This window comes from Chelonoidis abingdonii, chromosome 9 (genome assembly GCF_003597395.2).
Source record: "Chelonoidis abingdonii isolate Lonesome George chromosome 9, CheloAbing_2.0, whole genome shotgun sequence".
NCBI classification, from domain to species: Eukaryota; Metazoa; Chordata; order Testudines; family Testudinidae; genus Chelonoidis; species Chelonoidis abingdonii.
The window spans coordinates 32,734,360-32,745,907 of NC_133777.1; the positions used below are offsets into that span (position 1 = coordinate 32,734,360).

General features: G+C 43.7%; 1 protein-coding gene across 1 annotated transcript in view; it reads left to right on the forward strand.

The window, feature by feature from the left end:
- The window catches only part of LOC116826788 (lysosomal dipeptide transporter MFSD1-like), a 56,215-nt gene extending 46,135 nt beyond the window's left edge, over nt 1–10,080 (forward strand). The window contains 6 exon segments of the mRNA XM_075069080.1: nt 6,161–6,291; nt 6,997–7,134; nt 7,735–7,874; nt 8,096–8,142; nt 8,145–8,206; nt 8,665–10,080. Of these exon segments, the coding sequence (XP_074925181.1) occupies nt 6,161–6,291; nt 6,997–7,134; nt 7,735–7,874; nt 8,096–8,142; nt 8,145–8,206; nt 8,665–8,775 (629 nt within the window). The 3' untranslated portion in view covers nt 8,776–10,080.
- The last annotated feature ends 1,468 nt before the right edge of the window (nt 10,081–11,548 follow it).

Below are 11,548 nucleotides of genomic sequence, written 5' to 3' on the forward strand. Positions count from 1 at the left end.
AAACCACCACCCCTAACCACAAAACCAACCCTCAAGAAGGCACCAGAACAACCACGCGCGAGCTCCTTCACTAGCCTGCCAATCTCTCTGCCTAGTCCCCTACCAAACCCCTGTGGAATTATCTCCAGAGATATTTGAAACATGACTCTTTCCAGAGGCAATGTGGAGTATTGCTTCATGACAGAACGTGGGGATACAGAGTGCAGGTATCAGGCCGTATGGCCCATTTCTGGTAAGGTAGCAGAATGACAGCTGGCCAGAGAGTCCATTTCAAGAGTGCAGGGAAGCCAAAAGCCAAGTTATTGTGTGTTTTGCTTTCACTAGGTTTCTAATATGAGGATCTTTTTTGTAATTGCTGCAGCGGCCAGGAGCCAGCAACAGAGCTGAAACAGGGGAGTCTATCCAGTGGGAGTTTAAGGGGATGTTTGTAGGGGAGAATAGCAGAGATCTGACAGGCTAGTGAGAGGAGTGGTGTGTGTTTTGGTTGCCTCTTGTAGGGGTTGGTTTGCTGTAGGTGGTGGTGGTTTGCTTTGTGCGTTTTGTTTGCCTGGACAAACAGAGTTGTAGGTGGGAAGCTATGACCAATACAGAGGCACGCAGATGAAAGATACAATGAGGATGACTGGATGTTAAACGCGCTGCAGTACATGATCCTCTGGAGGGGGTACTGAAAAGAGTTTTGTTCTGCATGAAGTGCCGCCTGATAGCTGATTGGAAGAACAAGTCGGAACCTAGAGATAGAGGTGGAAATGTGGTCGAGTTTAGAAGGGGGTTTGACGGGATGATGGCAAAGACATGAGAAGGCTTAAGAAAGCTCAGGACTTGCAGATGTGACAGCAGGAGCAAAGATCTGAGGGAGACTGCATGGGTGAGGAACAGTGGCGACCCGGTAAGCATTGTGTAAGAGAACGCAGGCAGAGAAATAGATGGCGCCGTGAATGGAGCAATAGAGCTCCAGGAAAGGTTTGCAGAGTCTGTGAAAAGTAAGGGAGCAGCAAGGTATGGTCGTGAAGGTGAGAGCAAGAAAGAAGAGAAGAGACCATGCTAGCCCTATCAGGAAGAGGTGAAGAGTCAATATGAGACAACACAAATATGAGCCCCTGTGAGATTATCCGGAGTGGGTTGGCAGGGAGGATTGCAAGGGACAAGAAGATCGAGGAGGACTTGCGCCAGAGGGAGACAAGTGCATAGACTGGAGATCACACTGGCACAGATGAAAAGGCAGTCACTGATTGGGGCTTCCTTAGGTGAGAAGAATAGACAGGCCGCTAACTAGAGTGATCCAGAGAACAGAAGGGTGTGTGTCTGCCGGGTGCTAAGATTACAGGAGTGGTGACTAGAGCTGAAGAGGATCTAACGGAGCGGGAAAGAATCCACTGATATGTCCTCACTGTGGAACAAATTGATTGATTGCTGATTCTCGCTAGAGACGTCATCAAGTGAGACTATGCCAGACTGGGTAAAGACGCTTAGGAATCGAGGCTCCAGCTGATCTCAGTGGATTTGGCCTGTTCCTAAGAAGGGGCACACAGGTGTGACAAAATTATGGCGATCTATAGATGCTAAAGGCGTGGTGCCTATAAGAGGGCTTTGGGGATTGGCCCGAGAAGCCATCATGGAAGGGGACTGTTCTCTCGGGATGGTACTTCACCTGAATAGAGGAGATAGATTTCTAGATGGAGGCTGGCAACAACTGATAAAGAGCTTCTAACATACGGATATGGCGACTGTGGTGGGGAGTATGTCAGTAACTCTTCACAGCTGAGATACTTAAAATTGCGACGCGAGAAACAGTAAGAAAGGATACCAGCCGTGGGTACAAGAATGACATAAGAGAAGGGTAGTGAGAACCAGTCGAATAGGTGATGACTGGTGATAGGCAATGCTTGTGCGAAGTGGGTAAAGAATGTGAGTGACAGCCAAACAAGAATCAAATGTTTGTACACCAAGCAAGGATCTAGTACCAAAATGGAGGAATGAGAGCTATGGTGCAGGAAGTGAAACCGAAATTATACGTGATAGCAACAGCAAGTGTTGAAAGTAGTCTTAGTGGTGAGTACAGGCTATTGAAGGCTATTTGACTGTTTAGGAAAGACAGAAATAAAGGAAAAGGTGATGGATAGCATTGTATATCAATGATGAGTAACTGGTAAGGAAATAAGAAGGTATGAACGGATAAGCCAGAGTCTGTCTGGGCAAAAATCACAGTTGGAAACGAAGCTACTAGAGCCTCCCATATGAAATGTTGGAAGTGTGCAAGACCACTTGGATCCATTGCGATATGGAAGAGACATCCTTTATGTGTTTAATGAAGTAACAACTTAATGGGAATTGCAGTCGATGGACGAGACTTTAATTCCCGATTAAGACCTGGAGGATCAATGCTAGTAATAATAATAGGCTCAGAGTTTTTATGGAGCGACACAGCGTGATGGATTTCTTCACCACAGGATTTGAAAGAACAACAGAGAGGCAATGCCATTTCAGATTTGGTTTTGTGCAGTATGAAGGACCTACATAGAAGAAATGGTTTAGAGGGACAAGCCTTGGTTCGATATCATGAGCTAATTCAGTTCAAAGTAGATGGAAGGATAAACAAATACGATCTGGACAGTGTCTTTATGTTCAAAAGGGTAACTTAAAGAATTAAGAAATTAGTTGGGAAGTAGAATTGGACTGAAGAAACTTGTGGGGATTTGCTAAAGGTGAAGGAGCCTGGAAATTACTTCACAGTCAAGTTGCAGAACTATCAAAACTCATCGCCAAGAACAGGCTGGAACAAAATTCATAGGCAGATTGTGTAGACTCAAGCTGGATGACCAGCATCTCAAGAGAGTTGATTAAGAAAGAGAGAAAGTGCTACAGAGAGTGTAAGATGGGAGGAATTAAGCAAGGAAGCTACCTTATTAAGGTATAGAACATGTAGAGATAAAGTGAGAAAGGCCAAAAAGCAATAGAGTTGGACCTTCATAGGGGGAGGGAGTATTAAGGTTCTTAGCCATATAATAGACAGAGAACAACCAGAAGAAGAGTGGGACCGTTAACACTGAAGATGTGGGAGGTTAAGGATAACTAGGCATGGGCCATAGCAAAAAATACTTTGCTCAATCTTTAATGAGGCTAATGAGGAGATTAGGGATAATGATAGGATGACAATGGCAAGAGGAATCTGGGAGTGATATTACCAGCATCCGAGGTAGAAGCAAATTGAAACAGTTTGATGGATAAATTTGGGAGGCCCGATAATTTCATCACGAGATTAGAGAACTAGCAGCATGAAATTGCCAAGCCATTAGCAAGAATTGTAATGAATACAATAAACTGGTTATACATATGACTGGAGAATCGTAAGACTTTCCTAATTTTTACGAAAGGTGAAAAAGGCATTGATCTGAGTAACTATAGCTTCGTATTGAAATCTGTAGTATTGCGAAGGTCTTTGAAAAATTTTTGAGAAAAGTAGTTAAGGACTATGAGTCAATGGTAATTGGGATAAATACAAAAGGTTCTTACTAAAAGTAGATTTGCACAACGCTGATCTCTCTCCTCTTGAGAAAGGTAAACAGATTTTTTAGACAAAGGAAACACAGTGGATCTAATTTTACCTCGATTTCAGTAAAGGCATTTTGATATGGTTCCCACATAGGGAATTATTTAGTTAAATTGGAAAGAGGGATCGAGTATGAAAATGAAAGGTGGATAAGGACTTGAGTTAAAGGAGGCGACAACAGGTTCATACGAAGAGGTGAACTGTCAGCTGGAAGGAAGTACTAGTGACGTCTCATCTCAGATCGGTTTTTGGACCCAATTTTATTTAATTTTTTTTATGCTCGACCCTTGCACAAAGTGAAATGTGCTCATGGAAAGTTTGCGGGATGACACTAAATGCTGGAGGTATTGCTAAACAAAGATAGTGACCCGGATATCAACAGGAAGATTGGATACTTGTAAACTGGAGTAATCAAAAGGATGAAATTAATTGTAGAAAAGTGCAAAGGTCATGGCAATTTAGGATTATAACAGAATTTTGGTTATAGATTGGGACAACATTCAGTTGGAAGAGAGAGGTGAGGAAGAAGGACCTGGAGTGTCTGGCTTGATCACAGGATGACTATGAGACCGCCAAGGTGATTATTGGCGTAAAAAAAGCTAATGCGGTTTTAGGATGCTCCAGGCGAGGAAGTTTCCAAGTAAGAATAAGGAGGTGTTAGTACCGATTTACCAAGGCACTGGTGAACGCATCTGGAATAATAGCATAGAGAGCCAGGGTTGCTCTGCGGGTTTGTGCCCTTTTCCCTGGATTGCCTGGGCAGATGCCATAGCACGGCAACCATGAAGCCCGTTCAGCCTTTTTTCACTGTCACCGTATGTCTACTGGATGTTACTAACAGACGTGGTACTGCAGCGCTACACAGCAGCATCCCCTTGCCTTTTGCAAGTTGACAATGACAGTTACCAGCTTTACTGTACTGTCTGCTGCTGTCATGGGTGCTCCTGACCAACCTCACTGAAGTCGGCGGGGGCGCATTGACAAAAATCGGAATGACTCTCCAGGTCATTCTCTTCTTTAAGTTTTGTCTAATGGAGAGTCAGTCCAGCCTAGAATATCAGGCAAGCCTACTAAAAAAACAGAGAGGCAAACAGCCGGTCTGGGTCAGAGCCCCAGGGATCCCACAGAAATGATGAGCTGCATGCCATTCTAGGGGCTGCCCCTGCAACAACCCCACCCATTGCTTCCCTCCTCCCCCACCCCTCCTGGGCTACCATGGCAGTTATCCCCCCAGTTGTGTGATGAAGTAATAAAGAATGCATGAATAAGAAACAACACTGACTTTATTGCCTCTGCAAGCAGAGATCAAAGGGGGGAGGGGAGGGGAGGGTAGCCTCCAGCTGCCATGATATTCCAGGCAGGAGTGAATCTCCAGGAGACAAAACTTAAAGAAGAGAATGACCGGTAGTCATTCCCATTTTTACCCAGGCGCCCCCAGCTGACCTCACCGAGGCCAGCCAGGAGCACTCATGGGACGACGATGATGGCTATCAGTCACACTGCACTGTCTGATGTCGGGAAGGGAAGGGGCTGCTGCTGTGTAGCGCTGCAGCACTAAGTCTGCCAGCAGCATCCAGTAGACATATGGTGACATTGAAAAAAGGCGAGAAACAATTCTTTTCCCTTTGCTTTCATGGGGCGGGGGGGCGGGCTGATGACATATACCCTGAACCACCCGCGACAATGTTTTTGATCCTTTGGGCTTTGGGAGCTCAGCCAAGAATTCAAATGGTTTTCAGAGAGTGCGGGAACTGTGGAATAGCTACAGTCATCAGTCGCCCCTCCCTCTGTGAGCGTCCATTTCATTCTTTGGCTTTCTGTTATGCTTGTCTCCGCTCCTTAAGTTTCACGCAGCACTGTATTGAGTCCCTGTTGTGGCCTCTGTCTATCATAGCCTTGGAGATTTTTTCAAATGTTTTGACATTTCGTCTTTTGGAAAGGTGTTCTGTTAGAACAGATTCGTCTCCCCATACTGAGATCAGATTCAGTGTCTCCCATACGGTCCATGCTGGAGCTCTTTTTTGATTCTGGGACTGCATGGTCACCTGTGCTGATCAGTGCTCCATGCTGGACAAACAGGAAATGAAATTCAAAAGTTCGCAGGGCTTTTCCTGACTACTTGGCCAGTGCATCCAAGTTCAGATTGCTGTCCAGAGCGGTCACAATGGTGCACTGTGGGATAGCGCCCAGAGGCCAATACCGTTGAATTGCGGTCACACTAACCGTAATCCAACATGGCAATACCGATTTCAGCGCTACTCCCCTCATCAGGGAGGAGTACAGATATCGATATTAAGAGCCCTTTATATCGATATAAAGGGCTTCATTTTGTGGACGGGTGCAGGGTTAATGCGGTTTAACGCTGCTAAATTCGAAATAAACTCGTAGTGTAGACCAGGCCATTGCAAGGAAGGGCACAAACCTCCCTTGTCCCTCCAACAGATCTTTTTGTTCAGCACACCTTTTTAAAAAATGAGGAGTATGCAGATTGATTTGAGTTTTTGCTTTGACAAGTTCTCTAATTAAAAACTCCCTGTCCAGCTGTGTGCTCAGACTTGCTTTGTGCTAAGATAACCAGACCAAGAATCCTAATGTAATTTTTTTTTGTCCCCCTCAATTTTATTTTTAGCAAGTTTATCCAGGATAAGTACTCTGGCTACAGTCAGCAGGCAGCCGCTTACATTGCTGGGGCAGTATACGATAGCTCTCTTGTTCTCTTTGCAGCAGTTGGCATATTAATCGTGAGTACCCAATACTTAGCAGAACATCAGCTACATGGTGAATTGTCTGATGACAGATCAAGGCTTAGTACAAATAATATTTTGCACGTCTCTGACAGAGATTGAGTGTTTAGAGCTCTGGAGTTGGGTCATTAGTGATTCAGGGTGTTAACAGACTAGTTTAGAAACCCTGAGGACCATTCTGTATTAGGTCAGAAATGAAATGAGTTTGATCTCTGATCCCCTAGTTCCTGTTGTAGAAGTATGACACCAATAGCTGAATACTCATGAGAGGCCCAAGATAAAACAGTGAGGGAAGTGCTGCAGGTCAGGATTGAGGAGCACAGGCAGAGCTTTGTAAGGGATGAGGAGCAGTAGCTTGCACAGAATCAACTCATGCTTTGTCTAATATATCAATCCCTCACTTCCGTAAGCACTAAAATGCAACATACCGCCTTAAAACTAAAACCTTGGAGTTTCAAATTCAGGTGATTTGGAACACCCTTACTCTCTGATAGGCACACCGGTCTCTTCAGTCCCTCTTGATACATGTGAGGAACTGGGAATGCTTTGTGAGGTGTTCTTTTTCATTAGCTGATACTCTTATAAGTTATCATTTACCAGCATGCATTGCTCAGCTGTGCTCATTGAGGAGGAGCACACTGGAACCCTGGTTGAAACAGTGGGGGACTGTTGGTAAATCACCTTCTGTTTGTCCTTCCTCAGGACTATGTAGGACTGAGAGGTGTGTTTGCAGTTGGTTGTGCTGTGCTGACTCTGCCAGTCTTTGCTCTCCTGGCATTTACATTTGTTCCTCCGCTTGTCTCTACCATCTGGCTGGGGATCACTTACTCCTTTGCTGCTGTAAGTATGTAGAAGCGACAGCATTAGCTGGTCACGTCATAACTTTGGTTCCCTCTTCACTCCTTTCCAGACACTGGCATTTTACACTAGCCAAGGGCTAAACATTGGGCATGTGTGCATTCTGAGGTCTTTGGATTACAAAGCCCAAAGGATGTAGTCAGCAAACACCTCCATATAACCCAAAACAGCTTAAGGAACCCATTGGCATGGTCTGTGGGAAACATTTCATGACACCTTTTGAGCAAGATCTAGAGTGTCCACCTAAGTCAGTTATCCCAGCTCCTTATTGAGATGTTTGACTCTGAATTGTGTGTGCTTTAAGTTGACTGCAGTAACTGGAGAGGAAAGATGTAGGCACTCTCATCATCCATTTACTGTATCTTCTGGTCTGATAGTGGTCATTGGTGGATGAGTCAGAGGAAGATGTAAACCCCTCCATAAAGCATCCAAATGTGTAATGGAGACAACTTCCTTTCTCCCTCAGTCGATCAGCTAGTAGCCTGAAGCTGGGGCTTGAATTGTTAGACTCATCTAGAAAGTGTCTTGGCAGCAAACTTTTCCTACTTTAACATCAGCCCATTTCATTACTCTTTACAACAGGGGAGTCTGTGGCCATCCATACCTCTTGTGGTTCCCCAGGCAACATTAGGTACAGCTATGGGGCTTGCAACCTCTGTGCAGATGATTGGAATTGGTCTCTCCAATCTGATCGTTGGACACATTCTAGGAACCAAGTCCAGGTGAGAATTAGTGCCTTTTGTCTCTTAAGCAAAAGCCCACAAGTTGTGCTGATGGGAACTAAACAGAGCTTAAAACCAGTTTTGTTTGTGGTCTAAACCATGCCTGGTTTCAGGACACAAAAGCCACCACCATGTGCTGCTTCATTTTATTTGGATGTTATATAGCAAGAGGAAACACATTCTCACATGATCATTGTTTGTTCATCTTCTGGACCCAACAGTGAACTAAAGATCCCACTATGGCGCTGGCAACAGATGATGATCTTGATGCGGCAAACACCATTGCATGCATTACTGCCTCTGTTAGCCTCAACGTGGTGGACAAGCAGCAGGTAGTAACATGCTTAAACTTTCATTACCCTCCTACATCCAGGGCAAGATGCCTTGGACACTAGGTATTTCCTACAAAAAGTGCATTGGGGCAGTTCTTAGGTGTAAACTTAGCTCCCAAAATGTTGGTTTGAAAGGGACCTGCGGTAGTGCAGAGTTTGTATAAGGAAGGTTTTCTCACTCACTCGGGATAGGTACTGTTGAGTTGGTCACTGCAGACTATCCTCCAGATACCTACTGCTTTCTGTGTTTTGTTACCATACTTTTAAAGATAGGAGTGGCAATGGTGGGAACCACCAGGATCACGTATGTTGGTGGCCTAATCACACATTCCCTCCCCAAGATGGGTTGCACAAAATATTGAAGATCTAAATATCTGCTGAAAGGTTGTCTGTAAGCAACACACATTCTCTAGGACAGCTACTTGTTTGTTGCACTATCTGCTTTTCTGAATTGCCAGGGTGGGACACTGAACAGAGCAACAAAGCGATCATCTGCAGAACAGGTCAGACAGCCTGTAGGCACAACACTGCTCCTGGATGAAGTGGGAGATGAAGGGTTAATCAACTAAGAAGCATCAGGATGCCCTATTTTGGATCCTACAGTGACAGACTACAACCACAACTGGTTGCTGGCACAGCATTGTCCCTCTGTATTTCCAATTGTATGCTTTTAACATTTTTAGCTTGTATTTTTTTTAGCAAGGGTAACCTTACAAGTCATCCATGAAAACAACCTGGTATGAAGGGAATTATGCATATGAAGGAAAGTTGTTTTGTTGCTTATGTCTGGAACAAATCAGCCATATGGTACATTAAGCCAGTGATGAGGCGTATGTGGTGCACTTTTTGAAATGGACTACACTACAATGTTTAGAGTCTAAACTCAGTCCACCTGAAGTTTGCTCTAAGCAACCATATACCATCTTATAATTCACCCTAATTCATCATTATAAATGCATCAATGTAAGGTATTTCATTAAAATATCACTGCACCTTCACAGAAAGCTCCTCATGCAGTGGAGTGAATGGGTAGAGTAGCCTTCCATTTCAATAATTGCAGTTGATTGACAATGTCCTTTCACAAATTCATTGTGTGTAAATAAGAGTGCCATTTTGTCCTGGTAGAGGCTGTTGGGATTGTTTTACTTATTTTAAATTGGCAAGACCAATTATGTGAAAACTAGCCAAACTTTTTGCTTAACGCTCCCACAAGCTGCATTATTCAGATACAGCAATGTTACCTTCAAATTGTATGAAACTGTTGATCAAAAAAAGTAAATAAACCCTCTTAAAACCTGATCTTATACTAGCGATTGTCAGTGCACATTGATCATTGTTTTACATACCTGTACAGGTCAATCTTCTTTACTATGCAACCTCTTGAAGGGTGCTCTTGTAAGCATTGAGGATGATGCCTCAAGTGTGTGTTAATTTCATTGTTAAACAGAGCTGAGAGCAACCATTTGAAAGATGCTTTGCTAAAAAAAAAAAAATGACAGGTTTGGAAGTTGCTGCTTGTCCGTGGTTAAACAATTGCAGAGTAAAATTACTAACTTCTGTATTAATGTGAGAACAAAAAGGTGTAGTGATGAGTCCAATAAAGTAACCTTTTCTAAAGTAATTGTTACAGAGAAATCCTCTATTACAGCAAATTTTGTTCCTGTGACACAGCTGAGCTAGGATAGGTTTTTATGTAACAATTCCCTCTCTGCCTTCTGTTAGTATGTGTAAGTTCATCTGAAGCTACTCTGACTCACAGTATACCTAATGCAAACAATGGAAGGACTGGACTTTACGAACACCTGTGACTAAGGCAATTGAAAGGCTGAGGGGAGAGGCCATAACCTGCTCCAGTTCCTGTGGCAGATTTTGAAGATATGTTCTTGTGCTCATACCTTCTACCATCATGAGACAGTACAATGGAGATGCTTGTAATGTGAGCATGTATCCTATAGAGATGGTCATAATTGGACTTAACTTGAAACTTCCCAGTGGCCGAGTGTGAGCCTGTGTTATTCGTCCACAACAGCTTATTTAGTCTGCAGAAGAGAAGCGTGAGGTGGGATTTGATAACCTGCAGGGGGGTTCCAAAGAAGATGGAGCTTGGCTGTTCTCAGTGGTGGCAGATGACAGAACAAGGAGCAATGGTCTCAAGTTGCAGTGGGGGAGGTCTAGGTTGGATATTAGGAAAAACTATTTCACTGGGAGAGTGGTGAAGCACTGGAATGGATTACTTAGGGAGGTGGTTGTATCTCCCTCCTTAAAGGTTTGTAAGGCCCAGCTTGACAAAGCCTTGGCTGGGACGATTTAGTTGGCATTGGTCCTGCACTGAGCAGGGGGTTAGACTAGGTGACCTCCTGAGGTCTCTTCCAACCTTAATCTTCTATGATTCTAACAATAGTTTTAGCAACCACTTAGCTGAGGGGAGAGTTTGATGGGTTAGTAAAGCAGACCTCAGCTATACTATCCCTTTAAATGGATCTTTTTACATGCAATCACTGCTATTCTGCATTGGCATCATATTACTAGATCTCCATGCTGTAACATTCTGTACTTACATTTGGAAATGCATGCTGGGATTTCTGTAGTCCAGTGTAGGACACAAATAGTAGGGCTCTCTCTCAGAAGAGTAACAGATGTTCTGTGCCTAGTTAACATCAGCATAAGCAGCAGTCTAACACTTCACAAAAAACACAGCTGTTAGCACTGTTATCAAAGTTACTACTTAACATAATGGCCACACTGGGTCACACAACAGACTGTCTTCGGTAGCTCAGTATTCGGTTTCCTGCCAGTGGCCAATGTCAGATGCTGTAAAGGGAATGAATAGAATCAGGTAATTTTGATTGATCCATCCTATCATCCATTTCATTGGGTGACCCTTTGTTCTCATGTAATTTTATAGCCCTCTGTCCCCCTCCCTTAGTCATTTCTTTTTCCAAGCTGAATCATCCCGGTCTTTTTAATCTCTCCTCACATGGCAGCTGTGCCATACCTCTATTTTTGTTGTCCTTCTGTTCCTTTTCCATTCTTAATAATTTTTTGAGATGGGGTGACCAGAAATGCATGTAGTATTCAGAGGGGGGGGGGGGGGAGAAATACCATGGATTTATATAGTGGCATGCTTACTATCTTATCTATCCCTTTCCTATTGGTTCCTAACATTATTAGTTTTGACTGCTGCTGCACATTGAGCAGATGTTTTCATAGAACTATCCACAATGCCTTTAAGATGTCTTTCTTAAATTAGTTGCTATCACTCAGGCCCCATCATTTTGTATGTGTAGTTGAGATTGTTTTATAATATGCATTACTTTGAATTTAGCCAGATAGAATTTCATC